Below are 26376 nucleotides of genomic sequence, written 5' to 3'. Positions count from 1 at the left end.
AGCTGTGATAAAATGTTACATATGAATTTCTAAGATCTGGTCAAAAAATATTCCTTTCTTTGGACTCATTTTCTATACTAACTATTGTGGGAAGCCATTAACTTTTATTTGCCCAGAATATTTTTATTTCTATATCTGCTCTACTTGGCCTTAGGAGACTGTCAATCACATGATCCCCTTCCCTCCACTCTGCACCCCCTGTTTTCCCACCCATGACTCTCTATCCCAAGCCCTAGACATGAGTAAGCATGTCACCCATTCTGGCCAGCCATAAATTATCCCCCTGGCCACAGTTATCCCATTTTGTTTTGCTTTGTTTTGTTTTCTGAGAGTACTTTTTCTAAGAAAGATTATCTTGAAAGTATCTTGAGCTCAAATAAAGTCTTGAGCCCCAGGTGGCCATGTTTGGTATCACATTGAGAAAACTTGCCTGGAAATGAAGACATCACAGAGACAAGGGAGACAGAGTTGTGATAACTTTGGTATTCCCTAAAAAATGATACAAATGAACTTATTTACAAAGCAGAAACTGCCTCACAGACTTCGAAAACAAACTTATGATTACCAAAAGGGAAAGGTTGGGAGAGGGATAAATTAGGAGTTTGGGATTAACATATATACACTACTATATATAAAATAGATAATCAACAAGGACCTACTATATAGCACAGGGAATTCTACTCACTATTCTGTAATAACCTGTATGGGAAGGGAATCTGAGGGAGAATGGATGTGTGTATATGTATGACTAAATCACTTTGCTCTACACCTGAAACTAACCCAACTTTGTAAATCAACTATCCTCTAATATAAAATAAAAACTAGGTTTTTAAAAAACTCAATATAGAAAGATTAAAAAAAAACACACACAAACTTTGGTAGATTCCTAAATGCATCTGTGCCTGCATCCCTGCATCCACCTCCTGGACCTCTTACTGATATCCCCAAAACATTTCCTTTTTACTTCAACTAGTTTGAATAGTATTTCTGTGAGGGACTCAAACTAATGCCATAGCCTAATCAACCCTCGCTTGACTGACATGGAAGAAACAATTGTGGATCTTAGAGGATATGAGAGTTTATCCTCATGTTGAGGATTTTGTAACTTATCCTCATTTGTTGTCTATTCATTCTTATTTTTTTAATTTATCAGTGTCCTTCATGCAACTAGATATGATGACAGTTAACTGCACATGCCATGTTTTAATGCTTTTAAGTATCAAAATGTATTGTGAATTTTTCTATCTCAGTAACTATTTATCCATAATATAACCAATTGTTGGTAATTTAATGGCCATAGAATACATTTCACAAAAAATCTAGTGGTTTATAAAATTCTGTTTAATATTTAGTTTTAAGATTGAGAATTTATATAGAGAATTTATATATTAAGCAATATAATATTGATTCTTTTCAGCCTCCCCACTGTATAGAGTTTTTAAAATCAATTGCCAAATTTCATAAGTCAAAATATTTCAGGTAATTTTCCAAATTTTTTATTTAATCGAGAAGGTGCATTTCCAAGTTGAACCTCTACTTTTTACCTTCCAAATTTCAGCAGAGAAAAAAACAGTGAGCAGCACCTCAAAATATAACTAAAAATCATTCTTCAGAAGATTGACTTAAGGTGTCTCAGTGGTCTGTTGTCTTTAAGTGTGTCTCCTGCCACACAGTTAGTGGGTAAGTGAAAAGCTTCCAGGACTCAAATGTGTAATTGTGGCCTAGCATCTATCACAGATTAGAGGTCTCCAATCATGTCCACTGGTAAAGGGTAATTAAACAGCATTGGAACGATAGAGCACATTTTTACTTCCTATGTCAGCATTTACTTTTAGATTTCTTTTTAGAATTTGTTTGATTCTTTTTCATGGGCTTTGGTTTCTCAAATACCACTTGCAGCACAATCACATCTAAATTTTCAGATAAACCTACTGGATCAGAATCTCAGTTGTAGGAGAGAGGGGAATTTTCATTTCCAATAAACCCTCCAGGTAACTTTTATGCATTCTCTAATATGAGAACTATTGATTAAAGCTGGAACTGTGGCTTCACACTGGAATTCCTGAGAGAGCTGTATAAAATACTGGAGGTAGGTCCCACCCTCAGAGATCCTGATATAATTATTCAGGAGTGTGGCCTGGGTATCATTAGGCTTTAAAAAAAAATGTTTAGTCCAAGTTGAGAACCACTTAGATGCTCATGTAGGTATCAGGTAGCATTTAAGTATGGCATGTATAAGTAAAAATGAAAGTTATCAAAAACAAATGGGGATTTAACCTTTGGATTTTGTGTTTCCCAATAATTAATAAAAGTACTTAGGCATTATTAATTATCAGCATATTTTTCAAACAAATATTTTGGTATTCTTAGAGTTATAGTTAGCTGACAATATTTTCATATTTTGAGCAAGTAGAATATTTTTTTTAAATCTATAGGTCTTACCACCTCAATAAGAGGCACCAAAAAAGAAATGCACGAGTTCTTCCGATAAATAAAAATATACTTATTGAGTGTTACTTTATGCTCTGCACTGCAATGAGCATGGCAAAAGGATACATAAAATAAAACTTTCTCTTTTTTGCTTTAACTAGTAGGAAGCTCAAAGCTAAACTTGCTGCATAATGACAGCACCTGTGTACATCTCAGCTTTTGGTATTTTACCTCTCTTTGAGAACCCTGGTTCTCAGAGGTATACAGAAAATCACTTCTGAAAGTTTTTTAAAAGTACAGATGCCTGGAACTCATCCAAAATGTATTAAATCAGAACTTACGGTAGGAGTAGCCAGATACTTATATTTTACAAAACGTAATAGTTGATCCTTATGTGCACCACTGTTTAAAATCACTATTCTGGTTGGTTTTCATCATTGGTTTTCAAACCTCCATATTTATACAAATCACCTAGGGGACTTGGTAAACTGCAAATGTCCAAGTCTCACCCACTATGAATCAGTTGGACTCAAAGGGGACCAATGATCTGGCATCTCTAACAGGCATCACAGTGGTTCTGATGCAGGTGTTCAGTGAACCACACCTTAAAAATCATTATGGGGTATGGATTTATTTTATGATTTTATTTATTTGTCATGATGTGTTTGTCCATTTTAGCATAAACCACTAAAGTTCCTCTGATGATTAAATTCAAAATCTTTAAAGTCTTAAAAAACCTTAGAGATCATTGAATCCAGTGGTTTTCTGGATTTCTGTACAACTTTATGATTAGACAGAGACTCTACAAAGAGTAGAGGGATGTGCAAGAGGAAAGTCTCTGCCTTCCTCACCCCACTATGTTGCCTTGCAGGCCTACCAGGGTCTACTTTGATCTCTTCCATATATTGGGTTACTGTGTAATATATTCCTGGAAGAAATGGTTCTGTGTCTCCAAAGTATTTGAAAACCACGGATTAGTCCAACGTTTGTATTTCACACGTGAGATAACCAAGTGCTTAGAGAAGTTTTCTTTCTGCCCACAAGCATGAAAGTAGAAAACGCAAGAGGCTAGAAAAGCAGAAAATGAGAAAGTAAAATTAAAATTTACAAAATAATAAGAGGTACCCTGTTCTGAAAGAACCCCAAGTGTGACTGTGAGCCAAAAATGTTAAAATAACAAATGAAGAGCAGTAGTGCTGGTTATGTTCTGTAGAACGTGCTTTGGGGTGATTAGGAGAGGCTTTATGAAGAACTTGAGCTAGGCTCTCATTTGAGTAAGAATTAGAAAGAAAAGGAAAACATGGATGGAGAGCCTGTGTCCTTGCATGAAGGAGGAACTTAGTATGGCATGTGAGTAGGCTAAGGAAGAGACTAGACTAAATGGGTCTAAAAGCTCTGGATTGAGGAAAAGGAGAAAAGGAGTTTGAATTGATGGTTTAGGATGATTATATGGAGGACCTTTTGAAGAACAATATGAATAATTCCTTCCTAACTTATTTCCTAATTTCTTAAACTTCACAATTTCTCTTTGTCTCTACTCAGAAAATGTGTACTCAAAGACTATCAGACAGAAGCCAGGCAGAACACTCATAGACTTTCTAGAATGGCAGATATTGGGGAACAAACAGACAGGAGTGGCACCACTTCCCATCACACTCAAGAACAATACCTTGGAACGGACTTCAGATTCTGAGAAAGTCAGAACTGGAACGAAATAGCCATATGCCATTGCAGAACCTTGGCCTCAAGCCCTGTTCTGCCATTCCAGCATTCCTTGCTTGGGGGGCACCAACCCTTTCCCTGGAATCTTAATGGGGCTAGGGTCCATGATAGCACAGTGGCTCCCAGACCTTATCTACCATCTCAACACTCTACTGCCTTGCTACTCAAAGGGCTTTTTCAGGACTAACATCATCAGTATCACCTTGGTGTTTATTAGAAATTCAGAATCTCGGGCCCCAGCCCAGGCCTACTAAATCAGAATCTGCATTTTAACAAAATCTCCAGCTTATGTGTATGTCCATTAAAGTTTGAGAAACAGCACTTTATTAAAATTGATTTACTTCAACATTAGCTGTAGCCAGTCTCCAGAGAGCTCTTGTCTTGGACAACTTAATTCTTACCTCTCAGAGACCCAACAGATGGAGAAGGGGTGACCTACAATCTCCCAGGGAGTATCTTTTCTTCCGAACTCAAATCACCCTGGAGTAGTTGGGCCAGCATTCCTCAAACTAGTGTTCTGTGAAAAACAAATGGATGGATAAATGGATGCCATGCTCAGATATGTTTGAGAAATAAAGCTAAATAATTTTACTTACTTGAGGAATTCTCAAAGCTTTCAGTATGCTAATGAACATTATAATGCTTCAGTAAACAATTATAGGAAATAAATATCACAGAAAAGAGAATTTCACAAATGTAATTGTTTATTCAAACATTTTTCTCAAGTCAGAACTATTTATATCTCAAATGAAAAGTCCCTGCTAAAATCCTCAAATATCAGTTTGGGGAACATTAAGCTAGGCCCACGTATGTACTTGAAACCCAGTTACGATTACAGTAGAGCACACAGCATCTCTTGCCAATGACGTGTTTTCTTATCCCAAGACTCCAGTGGACCCAGTGAATGTATTTCTAACTTCCATTCCTTTGTTCTCTTTTGCTACATTATCTTTCTACACCAGCACACATCCACGCAAAGACCTAGGAATGCTGAGATTAAAAGACTAATAAGAAAAACTAAATTCCTTTCTTCCTGGGCCCTAAATTTTAACCAGGCCCTTCCCTTGTTCCCAAATCCATTTGTACAGAGGGTTTTGTCTCTCTAAGACCAAACTGATAACTCTGATACGAGATTTCTGGCCAAATGGTCAAGCAGTCAGTATATGTAGTGACCACTGTGTGCTCACCATTTTATTAGATACAGTGAGGGGTGAAAGGAATAAGAAGACATTATTCCTGCATCTGAGAGCTTCAGTCTAATAAAGGATTAAGAGTTTGTTTTCTAGAAAAGGTAGAAATTGTAAAAGGCCCTAAAGAGAATCATACAATTTAAAGGAACAAGATTTTTTTTTGTTGCCCCTAGGAGCTCACAAATTTTTCAAGAAAATAGACAAAAATGACTATAAGAGAACAAGAGGCCTATGAGTGCAAGGCAAAAGGGTTGATTAATCCTGGGGGAAAAGGGAATAGGAAAGGAGTCATAGAGAGGACAACTAATAAATTATGCCCTGGAGAACGAATAGGATTTTCCACACAAAGTAGGAAACGAGGTCAACTCTGAGCTGAAGAGCAGCATCAATTTCAAGCTGACAGAGAAACAGATTAAGATTTTTCTCATCTTCACATGTTAAAAAAAAATCTCATTCTGTACGATTAGAAAGAACTGGTGTGAAATCATATTGCACTCACTAGACTAGTGATACAAATTCAAGGAAAGAAGAAGTGAGCGAAGAGTAGAGTGATTCTTGGGAGCTGAACTGGCTGTCCTTGTGTGGGAAACCAGAGCACAGAACAGAACAGTCCAGTGTCAGGACAGTGCAAGAGCGTGGAATCAAAGCAAAGAGCAGGAAGTCCCAAAATACAGATTAAAGTGTGGGCCACATCTGCATCAGACAAAGGCCTTAGAGGTGGCAAGTTATAGGCTAACACTGGACAACATTAAGAAAAGCCCACGTAACAAGAAACTTTTCAGTAAGGTCTCACTGTAAGTAATCTTGAGAAGTTCTAATGACGGCAGGGAGAATTGGAGGAAATCCTAGGGTGAGAGAGAAACGTAGGCAATTTTTAAAGAGAAGGAAAAAATATATGTAAAATAAGGCAATGGCACTGTAAAGTCAGGAGTCCCTCTGAGATACGAAGTACATAGGAAAGTGGTGGAACACATCTGGGAGGAGTAAGGACTGATTTCTGGATCAGACTTGTCCTGACTAACCCTCTCCTGGGCCTCAGTTGTCATAACTGTTTAAAGATAAAGATAATCTAAATGGTCTCAAGTTCTCCTTCAAGCTTTAAATTCTGTGATCCTCAGAACAAAGATGGTGCAGAGTGAGAAAATGAAGCAAAGAGGCTTAAGCACCAGGTTTACTTGAATGTAGAGAGTGAGTCAGAAGAATTATATCTGAGATATAAAAAGAAAGTATTTATTACAATACAGGAGTATTCAAATGACTGAAAAATATTAGGATGTACTTACAACTGCAATTGTTGCTAATACTACTAATAAAAACCCTTCACATCTGTATCGCCATGTGTAATTTAGAAAATGCTATTGAGGCTCAGAAAAGAAGGGAAAAGAAATTTTTTGAGTGTCTACTGCTTGCCAGCTTTATGTTAGAAGTCTGTACATAATGCCTGCAATTACTTTATGTGGAAAAAATGACTGTTACTTCACAATTACTTGGAATATTAAGCATAGACATCTGTATACAGATTGTATACAGATTGGTCCATTCAAAAAAGGGGGGAGAAATAGTTTTTAGGTGTTTTGGGGTGTGTGGGGTAGCTTGTTTTTGCTTTACATGTATTAAACTACAATTAGTTTGACCATGCCAATGTGACATATTTTTGCTACAATCCAGTATAATAATGATATTGATCCGATACATCAGAAATTCCAGCAAAATCCAATTTCTCAATCACCAGGAGGGCTTTGTAATACCCCAAGTCACCTTCTGCTGAAAAAGAACCCTCTGCCCCCCAGGGATTGTATAAATCAGAGATCGATTGAGATAGTGACCCACCTACTCACTGTACATTAATCTAAAGATGTCAGACAGACTGTTAGTGCTGCTTGTGTCGTTCCCACCACTGTTTGTTTGTTTTCTGAGTTTTCCTCTTTGGCTGAATAAAAATACTCTGTCCTGTGAACTCTGAGAGCAAGATGTGCCACTCTCTTGACCCCCCACACGGCTCCATCAATATTGATTTGCAACAAACCCTCTAGGGTCGTCTGCGTTCCTGGCAACGTTTCAATACTAACATGTGGTTAATTTTTTAGAGGATTTTTCTTTCCCTTCCTGTGCTCAAGAGGAGCCGTGGGGTGTGTGGGAAACAGCAGCTTGATGTGTGCATCTGTGGTGCTTGCATATTTCCCTTAGAGATAGTGGCTCTTTCTTCCTAACCGTTCTTCTTTTACTGCACGTTGTGTCCTAGGAGCTCAGAAAGAGCCATCTAAATGCTTGGAGGGCTTTTAAGACAATATTCCTAGCGACATGGTATGTGAGAAAGTCCATAGAATTCTTACTACTCACTTCCTCACAAAATTTAGCAATTAATATTATGATAGTATGTAAATATTATCATATTTACAGCCATTTATATTCAATATGCATTGGCACACTTTGTTGCTAAATGCAGAGGCTGTTATAAATACTTGCTCAAGGATGTCAGTTCTATCAAATAACTAATTTCTGACCAAGAGCACAAGAAACATCTTAAGGCAAAAAATGGAGATCTGATTTTTTTTTTTTTACCATTACTGTTATCTTTTCCAGGTAGGACAATGAGTTGTGTTGTTTTAATTTGCAAAATTTGTGAGAACCGTCAGCCAGAAGAGTATTGATGTGTTTCTATTTTCAATAACATAAGGAAATACCCACCTTAAACTCCTATTATATGGAATAAAGACATTTCTTAAGATCATTTACTTCCTATTTTTATAGACATTCTAAAATTCACATTTGGGTTATATTCTACTCAGCAAATAACAATCTTAAAAATAATGAGATCATAATTCTTATTTTCCCCTTGGTTGGACTTTCTAAGTCTGTAAGGATCGACGCTTTCAAATCCAGAAGGAGACATTTAGAATAAAAACATCCAGTCCTTTCTTTAACTTGCTCACAGTAGGAAAATATGTACTTCAAATTATTTTATCAGTAATGGTGCCAGGTTCTACTAAAAGATCTATGCTTTCTCATGTATATGACAATTTATTCATCAGCAAACATCTGTGGTTAAATAAAATTTGAATAGAATTTTATCAAATTGAATAATGACATAAACCAAAGCAGAAATTCTCTGGAAATGCCATTTCTGATTAAATAACGACAGAATGTTTAAGAAATGCCTGGAAATTTGGTAAATGTAAAAAAATATTTTAATGCTTTATACTAGGTCTCAACTGTTACCAAAGAACAGTGAGGTGAAACTTTACCGACCTAGCAGGGGCCCCTCCTCACCTGCTTATAAAACAGATCTACTTCTGCAAATCACTTCACTGGTAAATTTAGGTTCATCTTGAAACAAATAGGGGAAATATATTGTGCCCCTAGAAACCGCAGACAGAGATGACACCATGAGGCAATGGGGATTTCAGAGAGAGTAGAAAGAGATCATTTGCTTTTTGTACTTTACAATTATTTACCTTGTAAAAATATCATAACGGAGACCTGGAAAAGGGAAGTTGGTGGGTGAAGAGAAAAAATAGAAAGGTACATGCATGGTAAGCTTGAGGGACAGGACAAACCTGTGGAGTTCAAGTCAACTGCTTTCTGTGCACTTAGTTTATCTTTCACGGTGTTTTGCACAAGCCTTTAGCCAGAGCTAGTCTCTCATGCCTCAACTCAATCAATGCAAATCTATTTTTCAAACATGTTTCATGTCCTATGATATTCCCAGCACTCCTGGCACTTCCATGCCCTCCATCCCTCCGAGTCTTATTCAGTTTTAAGGCTCAGTTTAATTGTTGCTTTCTCTATGAAGCTGACCCCATATCACCCAAACAGAATCTCTTCTTTATTTTTATTTTTTTTGCTTTAATAGCACTTTGCTCTAGCGCTAAACTCATACTCATCCCATTTTGTTTTGGCTGCTTGTTTGCATGGCAGTCTGCTAGGTGTAATATAAACTTCTTAAATGAAGAGAAGATTTGTTCTATCTCTTGTATGCAACACAGTGTTGTTGATCTATTAGTTGTTCAATATGGGGAAAATTTTATACAGCCCCCTCCCTGAAACCCAGACTAAAGAAGGAGAGATGGGCCAAACTTTCTCCAAGAGTAACTTAAAACACTCAAAAAGAAGAGATTCACATTGGCTAACATACCCATTTGTCAACTAATGTGTACATTAATCGTGTGTAGTTTTCTAGGGTATATATTTTAACCTTCTCTACAACTACCCTCTCTTGCAGTCGAAACCTAACAAGCCAATTGTTTCTTGATTTGCTAATCTTAGATAATTTTTTCATTGGTAAAAAAGCTACAAACATCTGAAATCCTTTCCAGCTCTAAATTACAACTCTGTGGTCTCTTTCATAATTTTACCATGAAAATAACAGATTTTTATCACTAAGTACTAGTCCATCTCCCTTGGGCTTCTGAGAAGAGTGATACTATATTGTCTTAAACCCCACCTTTTGAAAACACAAAAAGTTACTTTTATTCGTTGGTTCAACCCACATTAAATACGTACACTATATATATATATATATACACATATATATATATATATATATATATACCTCAAACTATAATATTTTAAGCAAACCTAAATCCCATTTTCAAATGCTATTTAATATTATTCTTTAACTCACAAGCTTTATCGGTCACATTCTACTTTGTGCTTATTTGTGTTTATACAATAAGTAGCTAAATAATTACTATTCATTATAGGAAGTAGGTGCAAGTCAACTCCACAGGTGACCCATATTATTGAATATGACCATTTGAATTAAAAACCATAGAAACTTATGGGTTCCTTTCATGGGCCCATGGTTTATATGGAGAACAAGCAAGATAAAAATCCTCTTCAGTGTGCTGGAGAGATTCCCTAGGCAGAAATTTGGGTTAAGAGTTATGGCCATATTGGGAAAGAAGAAGGCATTGTTTGGTTTCCTTATGCACAAGAGAAAAGCAAACAAACAGGTCTTAATGATCTCAGGGAATTGGAGGATGAGTAACCTCAATATTTTGGAAGCAAAAGGCTATTTTTCAAATGTCCCTTCCCCTCAGAAATATTATACCACAAAGAGGTTTTTGAGTTTTCACTAAGTCTTGTAAGGACACAAACAATGAACCACTCTACTGCCAACACATGTTCTAATCAGTGCATCTGAAAAGTTCTCTTCAATTAAAAAGGAAATTTCCCATAGTAGCTGTTTATGCTTTCTCTCTGTAGAATCTTTAATTTTTAGAGATTGACAATATTATGTGGATGCTCACTAAAGATTGGGGCTTAGTAGATAACTAATTGTTAATTAATCAAAAGATACTTTTGAGTCCTACTATGGACAATTTCTCTGCTAGATCCTTTGGTAAGGTTACAGAGAAGCATGAGGCCCCATCTCTTCTCATGTGGGTTTTAAAAATTAATTGAGGAGGCTATATGTGCATGAAATACTTGATAATATAAGGGAGCTACTACTCACTAGCTATTCCTTTTCAAATTAGTAATCATCAAAAAGAGATCAATGAAATACTTATGCTATAAGTAAATGATCTAAATACTTAATTTTTTTTCAACTTTACTGAGGAACAATTGATAAATAATTTGTATATACTTAAAGTATACAATGCAATGATTTGATATTCATATACATTGTGGAATGATTACCAAGATCAAGATAATTAACATATCCATCACCTCACATAGTTAACTCTTTTGTGTATGTGTGTGTGTGTGTGTGTGTGTGTGTGTGTGTGTGTGTGTGTGGTGAGAATTCTTAAGGCGTACTCTCAGCAACTTTCAAGTATACAGTACTTATTATTAACTATAGTCACCATGCTGTACCTTAGAGTCTCAGAAATTACTATTCTTATAAATGAAAATATATGTACTTTGATCTACATTTCCCCATTTCCCCCTCCCCACAGCCCCTGGCAACCACCATTCTATTCTCTGTTTCTGTGAAATCAGCTATACTGAAAAGACTGTCTTTTCCCCATTGTGTGTTCCTGGTGACCTTGTCAAATATTAGTTGACCATATATTCATTGGATTATTTGGGGGCTCTATTGTGTTGTGCTGGTCTCTGTGCCTATTTTTATGTCAGTACCATACTGTTTTGATTACTATAGCTTTGGTATACAGTTTGAAATCAGGACATATGACACCTCCAGTTTTGTTTTTCTTTCTCAACATTGCTTTAGCTATTCAGGGTCTTTTGTGATTCCATATGAATTTTAGGATTGTTCTATTTCTGTGAGAAATGCCACTGGAATTTTGACAGGAATTGCACTTAATTTGTAGATCACTTTGGGTAGCATGGATATTTTTATAATATTAATTCTTCCAATCCAAGAGCATGGGATATCTTTGCATTTATTTATATCTTCTTCAATTACTTTTATTAATATCTTATATTTTTCAGTGAACAGGTTTTTCATCTCCTTGGTTAAATTTATTTCTAAGTATTTCATTGTTTTTGATGCTATTGTAAATGAGATAATTTTCTTAATTTCTCTTTCAGATAATTCGTTGTCAATATATAGAAACACAACTGATTTTGTATGTTGATTTTTTTATCCTGCAACTTTACTGAATTCATGTATTAGTTCTAACAGTTTTTTTTGGTGGAGTCTTTAGGGTTTTCTGTAAATAAGGTTATATCACTTGCAAATAGAGATAATTTTACTTCTTCCTTTCTGATTTGGATGCATTTCTTTTATTTCTTTTTCTTGCCTAATTTTTGTGGCTAGGACTTCCAGTACTACACTAAATAGAAGTGGCATGAGTGGGCGCCCTTGTCTTGTTCCTAATCTTAGAGGAAAAGCTTTTAACTCTTGACCACAAAATATGATGTTAGCTGTGGGCTTGTCATATATGGCCTTTATTATGTTGAGGTACATTCCTTCTAAACATGATTTGTTGAGAGGTTTTATCATGAAAGGGTGTTGAATTTTGTCATATGCCTTTTCTGCGTCTGTTGAAATGATATGATTTTTATCCTTCATTCTGTTAATGTAGTGTATCACATTTATTGATTTGCATATGTTAAACTATCCTTGCATCACAGGGATAAATCCCACTTAATCATGGTATAGAACCCTTTTAATGTGCTCTTGAATTCAGTTTACTAATATTTGGTTGAGGATTTTTGCATCTATGTTCATTAGAGACATTGGCCTGCAATTTTCTTTCCTTGGAGTGTCCTTTTTTGACGTTGGTATCAACCAAATGCTGGCCTTGTAAGATATCTTTGGAAGTGTTTGTTCCTCTTCACTCTTTGGAAGTATTTGAGAAGGATTGGTTTCAAATATTTCGTAGAATTCACCAGTGGAACGATCTTGTCTGGGCTTTTATTTGTTGGGAGAATTTTGATTACTGATGCCATCTCCTTGCTCCTTGGTCTGTTCATATTTTCTATTACTTCATGATTTTGTCTTGGTAAGTTGTATGTTTATAGGAATTTACCATTTTTTCTAAGCTATCTAATTTGTTAATATAGAATTGTCCATAGTAGTCTCTTATAACCCTTTGTATTTGTAATTTTATTAATTTGAGTCCTCTAGCTAAAAGTTTGTTACTTTTGTTTATGTTTTCAAAAAAACAACTCTTACTTTTGTTGAACTTTTCTGTTGTCTTTCTGGTATCTATTTCATTTATTTCGGCTCTAATCTTTATTATTTCTTTCCTTCTGCTAACTTTGGGCTTAATTTGTTCTTTTTATTTTTCCTTGAAATATTAATTTAGATTGTTTTCTGTGGTCTTTCTTTTTTTCTTAATGTAGGCATTTATTGCTATAATCTTCCCTCTTGGAATTACTCTTGCTGCATTCCATAAGTTTTAGTATGTTGTGTTTCCATTTTCATCTGTCTCAAAACTTTTTTTTATTTACCCTTTGCCCCCTCCCAGCTACACCCCATTTTCCAGTATGGGTATCCTTCCAGATCTTTTTTTGCACATCTATATGTATGCATATAGAAATACAGAATTTTACTTTGGGGTGTGTGTGTGTGTGTGTGTGCATGTGCATGTTCATTCAGTACATAAAGGGTTTCATGCTCTAGGCTGCTGTTCTTTACCTTTCTTTCTCCACTTAACAAACCCTCTTGGAGCACTTTCCCTATAAGTAGCAGGGCCCTAAGTTCATTTGTATAGGCTGTGCCCTACACAAGGACACCAGACTAAAGCACTTAGTGGGGGCTGATGGGTAATCTGAGTTTTATTCATTAAGCTGTGAACCTTGGCAGGGGCTGCATCCCTCCCAAGGGAAACAGTTTTCTAACTCAAATTGAAGTGGTGGATGAGTTATTGTGGCTATGTCAGTGCATGTGAATCTACCTCATATTTGTAGCTACTGGGTAGTGATCTAAGGGATTATGGTACCATTACATTAAACAGTTTTCTGTTGATGGCCACATAGGATATTTCCAGTTCTTAGACCACTAGGAAAAAATTCTTTAATGAATAGTATTGGGCATACTAACTTTTTGCATGTATGCAAGTAATTCTCTAGGCTAGGTATCTAAAATTAGATTGCCAGGTTGAAGGATACTCCTACTTTAATTTTAATAGATACTGCTAAACTGCCCTCCAAATAAGGCAGAAATTTACATTTCTGAAGACATGGTCAAGATATTTTTTTCTTTTTTGACAATCTGATAGATGAAAAACAGTAATTCTCATTCTTTACTTAATTTGCATTGTTATGATTACCAGTGACGTTTAGGGTTTTAAATCATTATAATTTTTCTGTGAATAGCCTTTTTGTATGCTTTGACCATTTTTACTAGGTTGCCTTTCTTTTTTTTTTTTTTTTTTTTGCCGTACGCGGGCCTCTCACTGTTGTGGCCTCTCCCATTGTGGAGCACAGGCTCCGGACGCGCAGGCTCAGCAGCCATGGCTCACGGGCCCAGCCGCTCCGCGGCATGTGGGATCTTCCCGGACCGGGGCATGAACCTGTGTCCCCTGCATCGGCAGGTGGACTCTCAACCACTGCGCCACCAGGGAAGCCCAGGTTGCCTTTTTATAACTTCTTAATTCTTCATTATATATGATCCAAATATTTTTGCTCAGTTTGTCAGTTGTATTTTAACTTTTATCAGTCTTTTCATTTGTAGGTTATTATACATTGTCGTGTCTCATAGAATATTTTGATGGTTCTGTTTTATTTTGTTTTGTTTCTAAGATATTTATGATTAATACTCCTTTCCTCTTGCAAGAGAATTTTAAAATCAGTTAATTGTATGTAAGCATTTGTGAGTGAAATATGTTTTTTTAAGTAGGGATGGATAAATAAAGTAAAATTGACAAAATAAGGACAGCCTTTAAGCTGATCGGTACACAGCGTTTATTATATTATCTTTCTCTGTTTTTGTATATGTTTAAAGATATTCATATTAAAAAAGGTTTTTTGTCTGCTTCCTTTGGGATTTCTTCCTTATCTTTATTTTTGTTCTTTAAGAATCAGCTTTCCAAGTTCCATTAAAAATCCCATGGAAGGGCTTCCCTGGTGGCGCAATGGTTGAGAGTCCGCCTGCCGATACAGGGGACATGGGTTCATGCCCCGGTCCGGGAAGATCCCACATGCCGCGGAGCGGCTAGGCCCGTGAGCCATGGCCGCTGAGCCTGCACGTCCAGAGCCTGTGCTCCGCAACAGGAGAGGCCACAACAGTGAGAAGCTCGCGTACCGCCAAAAAAAAAAAAAAAAAAAAAATCCCATGGGAGTTTTGGGTTAGACTACTATGGTTTTATAAATTAATTGAAGGACAACATTTCATTCATTCATTCATTCATTCATTCAATAAACCCTTATTACGTGGCAATATGCAACCACTGCTCTAGATTCTTGGGTTACATCAGTGAACAACAAGCAACGTTTGCTACATTCTAGTGGGGAAACAGACAATATACACAACAATTTAGCTGTGAAGCATATTAGAAAGAATTTTCCTATTCAGAATAATCATATAGCTCCTCATTTTTTCAGTATTCTTTTAGGTCATTTGGTGACATTTTTGGTTTTCTCCATAAAAGATCTTGATTATTTCTCATTCAGTTACTTCTAGATATTGTATAGTCTTTCTTGTTACTATGATTGTTTTTTCTATTCCATTTTTTAAATAGTTAAAGACAGTGCACAAGAATGCTCCTGTGTTTTTCTTTGTTGAGCCAAATCCTTTTGTTGTTGTTGTTCTAATAGATTATCAGATTATTCTCTGAGATTTTCAAGGCACAAATTCTCTTCGTTTGTAATATAATCACTGTTTTGTTGTTGCTGCTATTGTTTTTGCTATATCAACCAGAACCTCAAGTACAATGTTGAATAGAATATGTGATAACAAGCATTCTTACTTTTTCTTAATATTGTAGGAGTGTTTCTAATGTTTCACCATTATCCTTAATATTTACTCTATTGTCTGATACTCCTAATCAAGTTAAGAATGTTGCCTTCCAAATACTTGCTACCTGAGAGAGTTTTTATTGTTGTTGTTCTATTTATCAAATTACTAACAAGTGGTCCGAAATAGGTTTTCAATGTTATAAGTGCCTTTTTGACACTTTTTGTTGTATGTTTTCTATTAATTTGTTACCATAGGGAATTAATGGATTTCTTATTGTGGAATTACTCTGGGAGAGAATCTAATTTTTATTGATCTAATTTTTGTCTGAAGCCATGAAATGGCTTTCTCTGTAATATATTTCTGTGTTCCTCAACCCTCACTATGCTTTGAATACATCTGTGGAACTTTTAAAAAACACACTAGCTTGGTCCTGTGCTACACCAACTGAATCTGAATTTGGTGGGTGGAGCCTTAGCATGTGGAAGTTTTCAAAGCTACACAAGAGTACTTATAATCAGCCACTATTGAGGACTTTTGCTCTCCCGTGTGTGGTCAGAGGTTCTCAAAGTGTGGCTCCCAGCAGCAGCAGCGACAGCAGCATTACCTGGGAACTTGCTAAAAATGTAATGCTCCATCTCCATCACAGACCTACTAAGTCAGCAGCTCTCTGTGTTTAACAAGTTCTTCAGATGATTTTGTTGCTCTCTAGTATTTGAGAACCACTGGTAGAGTTTGTTGTTGACAGAAAGACAAAAAGAAGGAAAAGGAGGAGGGAAGGGAGAGAGGGAGGGAGGGAGAGAAGGAAGGAAGGAAGGAAAGGGAGAGAGAAAGAAAAAGAAGGGAGGGACAGAGGGAGAGAGGGAGGGAGGGAGGGAGAGAAGGAAGCAAGGAAGGAAAGGGAGAGAGAAAGAAAAAGAAGGGAGGGACAGAGGGAGAAAGGGAAGGAAGGGGGAAGAAAGGAACAAATCATTAATAGGATGACTTGTCTTCTAACTGTATAGATCGATAACAATAAGAAGATACCGCTCATGTGTGACTAAGTCCATTTTTTAATCTACGTGTATTCAGCCCAGATCTCTCAATGCATGTGAATTTGTTTGGCAAATATAACCTTTGGGGTCACCTGTAGAGTTGAAGAAAGTGCCTTATAGGACTAAAAGTGTTAGTGGCTACCTGTTTAACAGGAAGCAAAGCTGAGTTGAATCAGGAGACTCAGATTTTCCAGTTCTGCCATTAACTAAGTCTTAATTTGCCAAGGTTATTGTCACGTCGGAAAAAAATGAGAGGATTGGGCTAGATAAATAGTTCCCATACTTCTTCAGTGTGAGGACTCTTCATTAATGTCAAAAAGGCCACAAACACACATCACATAATTAGTAGTTAGAAAATATTCAGTGGCAAAAAATTTACTCTGACTTTGCTCACTCATGGAAGATTTAGTACCAAACATTAACAATTTAAATAAATTCGTAATCCTAAAAATATCACAGCCTTATGCATTTTTCACATTTAATTTTGCTACTAAAAAAAAACGTGGCAAGTCTTAGATTTACTTGGGATTATTATAACACTGAATAAGATACTGAGAAAAAAATTTTACATTCTTTGAAGTTGTATAACGTGATTTAAGAGGCAGTTGATGTTCGTTCATTCAAGGAAACAACCTTGTGAAAGACCTCTGCATTGGAATTTGAAACCAAGGAGTTTCTTCTCATATGCCCAGGCAAGGGAGAGGCGTGTTAAGCAGAGGAAGCATTATTACATGAGTCAAAAATAGAGTTGCCAGATAAAATACAGGATTCCCAGTTACATTTGAATTTCAAATAAACAACAAAACATTTTTAGTATAAGTATATCCCATGCAATATTATCCCATGGAATATTTGGGACACATACTAAAAAATATATTTTGCATTTATCTGAAATTCAAATATAATTTTTGTCTGCTAAATCTTGTAATCCTAGTTGCAAATGAGAGAGAACATGGCATATTTGAGAAACCAAAAGTTCTGTACTTCTAGTACAGTATTTTCTAAAATATAGTGTGGTTTATGTGAGATTACATCAGATAGTATAAGGATTTTTTATTTTGATAATTTTGGCATTTGATATACATTAGAAAAATATAAGATTTTCACTTATATTTTATACAGCACTTATATATTAAAAATTCATTGTTTCAATTGAGATATAATTGACATATAACATATTAGTTTCAGGTGTACACAGTAATGATTCGCTATTTGTATATATTGTAAAATGATCACCACATTGATTCCAGTTAACATTCAGCACTACAGATAGTTATGGTTTTTTATGATGAGAACTTTTAAGATCTATTCTCTTAGCAACTTTCAAATACACAATACACTATTATTAACTATAGTCACCATGTTGTACATTACATCCCATGACTTATTTATTTTATAATTGAAAGTGTGTACCTTTTGACCCCCTTCACACATTTTTCCCACCACCCTCCAACCAACCTGACTCTGGCAAGCACCAATCTGTCCTCTGTATCTATGAGTTCAACTTTTTTTTGTTGTTTTTTAGATTCCACATTTAAGTGAGATCATATGGTATTTTTCTTTCTCTCTCTGATTTAGTTCACTTAGCGTCATACCATCAAGGTCCATTCATGTTGTTACAAATGGCAAGATTTCATTCTTTTTTTATGCCTGAATAATATTCTGTTGTTCATTTTCTTTATTTTCTTTATTCATTCATCCATTATTGGGTGTTTAGCTTGCTTCCATGTCTTGGTTATTGTAAATAATGCTTCAGTGAATATGGGGATACATTTATCTTTTTCAGCTAGTGTTTTTGTTTTCTTCAGATAAATACCTAGAACTGGGATGGCTGGATCATATGGTAGTTCAATTTCTTTATGTTTTGAGGAACCTACATACTCTTTTCCACAGTGGCTACAACCAATTGACATACCCACCAACAGTGTACAAAGGTTTCCTTTTCTCCACATCCTTACCAACACTTATTTCTTGTCTTTTTTGTAATAGCCATTCTGACAGGTGTGAAGAGGTATCTGATTGCTGTTTTGATTTGCATTTCTCTGATAATTAGTGATATGGAGCATCTTTTCATGTGCCTGTTGGCCATCTGTACATCTTATTTGGAAAAATGTCCATAATCAGATCCTAAAAATGCATTTTTGACTGTAAAAATTGTAATTAAAGAAAAACATTAGGAAATATATAGTTGTCCTCAGAATGATTGAATTTGAGGAACACTGAGCAGGATCAAGGAGAATGATGAGAGGTAAAACTAGAAAAGTAGACAGAAGCCAGGTCAATACAGGACTCTTTTTCTAAATGAAGTCATGTATTTTTATGGAAAAGGAATAAATTTTTACTTATGCCTTTCTTGGTTATCCACACCTAAGGAAAGACCATCACATTCCTGAAAATAGCTTATGGAATTTTAATGTTAAATAGATGTTTTTCATATGTTTTCAAACCAGAAAAAGTCCTGTCTTCTTTAATACATGAGCCCAAGCAAAGAACTACTGAGAAATGCTAAAGGAAGGAAGGAAGGAAGGAAGGAAGGGAAGGAGGGAGGGAGGGAGAGAGGGAGGGAGGAAAAAAGAAATGAAAAGAAAAAAATCTGCAGGGATTTGCAGATATCATGTAGGCATGATGACACAGGAGAAATAACCAACCCAGAAAGGCTGACTTTGTGTCTATAAATGTATTAAGTCTGCATCCAAGGTAGATTGACATCCAAGGTCACTTAATATATTAGTACTTAGAGTGAAGACTGGTTTCAGAATGCTTACCAAATTACTTAGGTAGAAATTATATCCCAGCCAAAAATGGGACTTTAAAGCCAGTGGAGGAAGTCATCCTCAGATTCCACTGGACAGAAAGGAACTGCTGCCCACATAACTCTCTCCCGGTTCACACCTGCCACTTCTAGGCGCTCCTTAGGACCAGCTGCGTAAATGTCCTTCTAAATCGTTCAGGAGACTTAGGCAATTTACAAAGTCCCAGCTAAGAAATGCTCCATTTGAAGCCTCATTGGAGTTTAAAAACTGAACAAAGGAGAGACCAGTTTTCTTCCCCATGCCTTTTAAATGAAAGGAGATAAATAGGGAGTGAACATAAACACTTAATGTAAAGCCGCAATTTACCTGTCAGTTAAAAGATTCCTTGTAGCAACTTTAAGTGAGGATAATATTTATCTCTCTCCACCATCTAATATTAAAAAGATATTGCATATGTTATTATTCATTAAAGATAATATACAAAGATTTTTGTGTTTGAACAGACTATATCTGGCAAGTGGAAGATGGTAGCTGGGTTTTTTTCTATTACCTTTATTACCAGTCTACATCAATTTCATCTTAAAATGCACCCAAATAAAAATTAAGGCTGACTTATTTAACTTGCCTAGAAATTCTGACATAAAATAATTACATTATTTTTAGCTTCTGTGGGTCACCTCAGATGAAAATCTTCATTGCTTCTAAAGAAACACAGATTAATAACTTTCTGGTTCTTTAAGCAGGATATTATATTAAGAAAGGAAAGTCTAGAATGAGGAATTTATTGTCAAATGAAATTTATAACACTGATATGAGATTTCATACTAGTCCAGCTGGCTGTAGATCAAATAATTTCAGAATGAAATTGAGCCAAGCTTTTTGCTAAAAGGTCCCTTTCTTTTACGGGTGAGCAAGGAGCATTAGCAGCCCAGAAGAGCAGTAGGATGTGTATGGAATCAAAGACAGTGTACGGACCAGAACCTTGGATTAGGAATCAGGAAGTCTTAGTTCTACTCCTGGCCTAGCCTTTACTTTATTACGCCTGTCTATGTGATGCCACAACTCATTGACAGGCAGAACACTCAGGCTGTGCTGTATTTGCTGAGCCAAATATCTACTATTTGGAAGCATCCGGGTATTTCACCGAATTTTTTGGTTTTCTTCCAAATGCTTGGCATAAGAAAAGCAGAGCCCGTGCATCTCTGAGGGAGGCACCCTTTTCTCTGGACCTCATGTTTGCCCCGTCTGTGAAATGTCCAGTAACGTACAGTTCCTCCCTACTCCCCGTGTGTGCTGTGTTCTATGTTGTTCAATAAAGAGCATCTGGAGAAAGAGGAGGGTCAGAATTATATTCTTCAGATGGAAGGAAAGAAGGAGCATAGAGGCTCGGGTTCAAAGGATTTCAGTTTATGTCCCTGTAGAGAATAGCCCCCTAAAACTCTGTTTATCTCCCCCAGATACCATGTGATCAAAGTGACTTCACTGCCCAGGACTAAGTAGCTCTTGGAAGTAAAGAAGGAGATCTTTTGGATTGCCCAATGAACACCATGTGGCTTGGCCATTTTAGGTTTTGACAACAAATCAAATTGAAAAGAAGTTTCTTGCGTAATTTGCCTAAATATCCACTGACTTGTGTTTGAAAAAGATACAACTGGAGATTTCTTCCACAGTAGCTACATATATTATCTATACCTGACATCAGCTGGTTATAGTCTCAAGACAACAGGATATTTCTGTTCTTAGCAGGACACAGACACATACTGGGGAAAAGAGACATATATCATATCGTTGACTCAAGGTCAGGTCACAGCCAACGAAATACTTTTCCTCATTAAAAAAGTAGATTGTGGCTATCCCATTAAGAATAGCCTGTTCATATTCTAAACAGGCAATTAAGTCTTAGGCTGCATTAAAGACGGTATACAGAACATGGGGAAATACTTGCCTTCTCTGTCTTCATGGTCAGGGAACATGTAGAGTAATATATTTAATCCTGATACCAACCATTAATTGGGTCATTGACAGTTATATCCAGAGAAGAGTAAACAGAACTAATAAGGATTTGAAAACATGTCATATAAGAAGTAAAGGAACTGAGGATGATTTACGTAGAAAAGGAAGAAAATGGGCACAACATAGTTTTTCAAATATTTGAAAGGTTGTTTTATGGAATAGGCACTACTTATGCTGTCTGGTTCTGGAGGGAGAAACTGGGAAGTTAGAGGAAGGCAAAATTTGTCTCCATAACATTTCTAAAACTTATAACTGTACAAATATGAAATTGGTTGCTGCCTATGAAATGATGTATAGCACGTAGTAGATGGTCAATAAACATATCTTGAATGATTGTTAAATAAAAGTGTCAAGAATTGGACCAGATGCTTCAAAGGTGTCTTGCAATAAATTGTGGTCATTGGTGTTCTTCCAAAACATAGTTTCTGTATGCTGGAAAGAATGGAAACCAGAGTGTATTAGTCGTGTGGCATTGCTGGACATAAAATATGGTGAGGTTCCAAAAATGTTTGGTTGTTCATATGTGGTGAGAACTCTAAACGTTTTAAAAAGCACAGTAAATCACTCATTGGCTTACATCCTGCCCATAGCCCCATAGCACAAAAAGAATAAAATTGACCTCTTTATAGTGACCTTCATGACAGAATATAATTTGACTCCTATTTATATTCAACCTCGTTTTGTCCTAGCACCCACTCACTCCCTCACTCACTTTCCCTCTCCTGGCTTCTCTAACCTTTTTTTCAAATCCTCTTATTCACCAAACTCATTCTTACCTCAGTGTCCTCGTATCACTCTTCACCCTGCCTGGGACTCTGCTTTCCCAATTCTACTACTCCTCCCTCCCTCCCTCCCTCCCTTCTTTCCTTCCTTCCCTTTCTCTTTCTCTCTCTCTCTCTCTCTCTCTCCCTTTCTCTCTCTCCATCTCTACCTCCATCTTTCTCTCCTCTACCTCATTTTTTTCACCCCATCATGGTTTACTCCCATTTCTTCTCTGACCACCCTCTACAAGGTGGGACACTCCCCCTGCAGTTACTGTTTACCTCATTACCCTGTTTATTTTCTTCTTACACTTGTTCCTATCGGAAACAATCTTATTTATGAATTTGTTAACTTTAATTATCTGTCTTCTCATGTTGACTCTAATATTCAGGACAGCAGAGATTTTCTATCTCTTGTTCATTGATGAACATTTTGTCCCTTTCATAGTGCTTGGCCCAGAATAGCTGTGACTGCAGGAAAGAAGGAAAGAAAGATGGGAGGGGAGAGAATTTCACATCTTGGCTTTGATTTAAGGGGGTTAAGTTACTGAAATACCTAGAACTAAGGCAGCTTCGCTTATTAAGAAGTTCCTCTTCCTGGCCTATAGTGACAGCATGAAATGGAAGCTCCACTGTAGGGTTCAACCTCGCCAGAATCTGCAAATGCACAGCTCTGTTTTCAGGCATGAGCTATTCGCTGGAGTTTAGCCATGGACATATGAAAGGTTAGAACTTTGCGAAATATTCATACTTGGGCTTTAACAACAAGGACAAAAAATTTATCCAAAGCATCTGATTTGTAGCCAACTCAATTTTGTGACGTTTAACTAATGTGTAACCTGCTATATGAGTCTGTGTACTTGACACTTCAGACTGAACGTTGTAATAGATGGTGAATAAGGAAGCATCCATGAAGAAAAGGGGAAATCAATAGGCTTATTTCTCTAAAGAAATATCTTAGACCAAGGCTGTTTTGTTTTATTCTTTGGGCAGATAATTTAAAATAATTTGATGCTCAGCCAATGGATTTCAAAAATTTTTAAAGCACAAACTCAGCATCTAGTTAATTCAAAAACAAATTATTTCTGAGGCTACTACTGATAGGTCTAGGATAGCTGCAGGGTATACTGTTTTTTCCAACATTAACTTGGTAGCTGGAAAAATATCAAGATATATTTTCTAAGGCTTTGGGAAGTGTTATTTCACTTGCTCCTGTTGATTTTATTATTATTATTATTCCTGAAAATGTATTACATATGCAGTGTAGAACTTGACTCTGTGTCTGCCAGGTAGAAAAACTTCATCTTTGTGTTTGAGGATGTTATTACTGGGGAATGAAAGACAATCACACAAAAACATACGTGGATATGTATAGAGATGCAAAGAACATTATCTTGCCAAACACAACTTTGGTTTAAAAGAGAAGGAAATTATATAAGCAAACACATTGGGGGAGTAAGTAAGGGGACTTTGAGTCTTCTATTCAGGCAGATTCTTCCATTTACTGGATTATTTAGAAGAGAATTAAACTGAGTAATCTCTAATATTTCTGGGACTCTATTTTAAGGTATAAGCAGGGTTTTACTATAAATAACATTCTTTTAAATATAACAAAGTTCTGTAGCATTGAGGAATATCGTGTATAGTAAGGTTCAGGTCTGTTTGCAAATATCCTGGCCCTTCTTAAGCACAATAAAACTTTATGATGACAAAAGTTCGTTAATTCTCTGTCAGAGCCTCATTAAATGTTTTAGACAGCAGGGACGATGGAAGGAAATTGAAGAAATAATCATAGCACAGTACCCTAAAGGAATTAACATAACGCAAAGAAATTCTTAATTTATTCTCAAAATTAATGACTTTGTGGAAACAGGACTAGGTCTTTCAATTTGACATTAATCTTTAAACCAAGCACAAGTTCAGCTTACACAAATGACTTGTCCGTATTAGCTGAATTAAAGATTTTTTGACCAACTTAATCTAATTAACCAATTATTTGACATGTGAAAGATAATTATTATTATTAACAGTCTTCTATTAATACTAACAGATAATTATTGCTAATATTAGCTAATCTAATTTCATCTATAGCATTAGATGAATCCATGAAATTACCCGAGTCCTTGTTCTTTGGGGTGCCCCCTAATGGTGACAAGGGAATTTAGGGTGATTAAAAGTAAAAGGCCCAAAACAAAAGATCTGATTCAGACAGTCACCTCATTCATACCACTACTAATCCCATCACCTCAGCAAAGCCTCCAAATTACTCCCTTGTGCCTGCACCCCTCAGGCTTCCATCATGGTATAGTTTCCCTTTGAGGTCACCACTGATGGTTATTTTAAAGCTGATTTCACCCAGGTAAATATCTCAGACAGATGAAAAGATGGCAAGGGCAACATGAGTCACAAATGATGACTTGCCTCAAAAGGGCTGGTCCCGAGTCTGTGACATCCCTCAATAGATTATGCTTCTAAGGAAACTTACAGCACTTTCCATGTTTTGTTTTGTTTTGTTTTGTTACCCAGTACTCTGCCCAACCCTGATATCTTGCACATTACAGAAAGTCTGAAAGTTTTCTAATACTAACTGACTTCATTTGAACACCCAAGAATAGTGAACAGTCATGCCCAAATAACTCTATATGGTCAATAATAAGCTTTAGTTATTTTTATAAACAAAACTATTTCCATAAATATGTCTATATTATAGAGAGCTCAGAATAAGTAACCATTATTCATACTATTGTGGAGGCTTTTTTCAAAAGTGTGTGAAACAAAAGAAGCTTGAAAATAAATACTGGCAATGACATAGCTTGAAGCATCAGTAAGTAAATGGCCCCATGCAAAAAAACAAAACTAAACTAAACAATCCTGCCTTGTTTGATTCTTTTCCTATGTTTTACTATACTGAGAAATATTCATCCAAAAATATTATCTTGTATGCATCCTTAAATGTATAACCCGCAAACAGTTATTAGTATGTTATAATTGATTTGTACTACGACAAAAGAAGAGTAAACATACAACTTTTCTCAAGAATAATTAATCGGAAATTGTAAGTAAGTATCAGTACTGATATGATGTTATACTTCCTTTTCATTGTGCCTTGCTCTAGAAAATATATATTTAATATGCATGTAAAATGCTTTCTTGGCAGGTGGTCAGTATCGTTCCAATGAAGAGCACATTGATGGTACAGAATAGAACTTCCCTTCCCCCTTAAGTAGAAGACTGCCTATTATTCAGTGTCCTTTTTGTCACATTGAAGAACAGAGAACGTTTTATTTTTTACAAGAAATGGCCTTTCAGATTCAGTAACAACATGTTCTGTTCCTCAGGAAATAAGAGAAGATCGAGATAGGGTGCGGCTAGACTCGATGTTGTTGCTGATCATGAAACTGGACCAGCTCGATCAGGACATTGAGAACGCTCTCAGCACCAGCTCCTCTCCGTCCGGCACACCAACCAACCTTCGGCGGCAAGTCCCTGTGAGCTTCCCACTTCCCACTTCTTTGCATGTGAACGTGATGTCTCTACTTCGTGTAGTGCCTCTTGCAAATGAAACAGTTGGATGGCCCCACGACCCACATGTGACCCTGATAGTGTCCCATAAATGTCACTCAAATCCTTCTAGGCTTCACGCAGAGTCCATAAGAGAAGTGTGTGATTCAAAAGAAAATGGTTATTATTAGACAGGAAAGAGGGTCCTTTTGGGAAATTATTTTGCTTCCTAGTGATCAGATTCTCTTCATTGTCATTATTTCCCTAATTGTTGGCCTTCCTTGATATGCTACAAACGCCATTAGCAGTGCTCTGTTTATCTTGTTTAGTGTCTTATTTCCAGTGTCCCACAAATTTACATTGCATATAGAAGATGGTTAGTAAATATTTGCTGGACAGATGGATGAATGGTTGGATGGATGAATGGTTGGTTGGATGAATGTGTGGGTCGATGAATGGGTGTATAGATGGGTGGGTGGGTAGGTGAATGGATGGATGGAGGGATGGATGGATGGATGCTGGTTGAACTAACCAAGCATATTACAAAAAAGAATTTAGATGAAATCAGCTTGAGAACACTCTAAAATTCACTTAGTGAAACACAATGAATAGGACAGAGGTGAAAATTTTATTCTACTGTGCATTAATTTCAAATAAGAT

The 26376-nt window shown here is 36.3% G+C and overlaps 1 protein-coding gene across 1 annotated transcript in view; it reads left to right on the top strand.

Annotated features, from left to right (window-relative positions):
• The window catches only part of DLC1 (DLC1 Rho GTPase activating protein), a gene marked incomplete at both ends in the record, with an annotated part of 387952 nt that overhangs the window by 57745 nt on the left and 303831 nt on the right, over positions 1-26376 (top strand). The window contains one exon of the mRNA XM_079726851.1: positions 25554-25703. Within this exon, the coding sequence (XP_079582977.1) occupies positions 25554-25703 (150 nt within the window). The remainder of the gene's footprint in view (positions 1-25553; positions 25704-26376) is intronic.

Source organism: Hyperoodon ampullatus (assembly GCF_949752795.1).
Source record: "Hyperoodon ampullatus genome assembly, chromosome: 20".
Taxonomy (NCBI): domain Eukaryota; kingdom Metazoa; phylum Chordata; class Mammalia; order Artiodactyla; family Ziphiidae; genus Hyperoodon; species Hyperoodon ampullatus.
The sequence above is the reverse complement of the archived record's forward strand: the minus strand, read 5'-3'. Positions and strand labels throughout refer to the sequence as shown.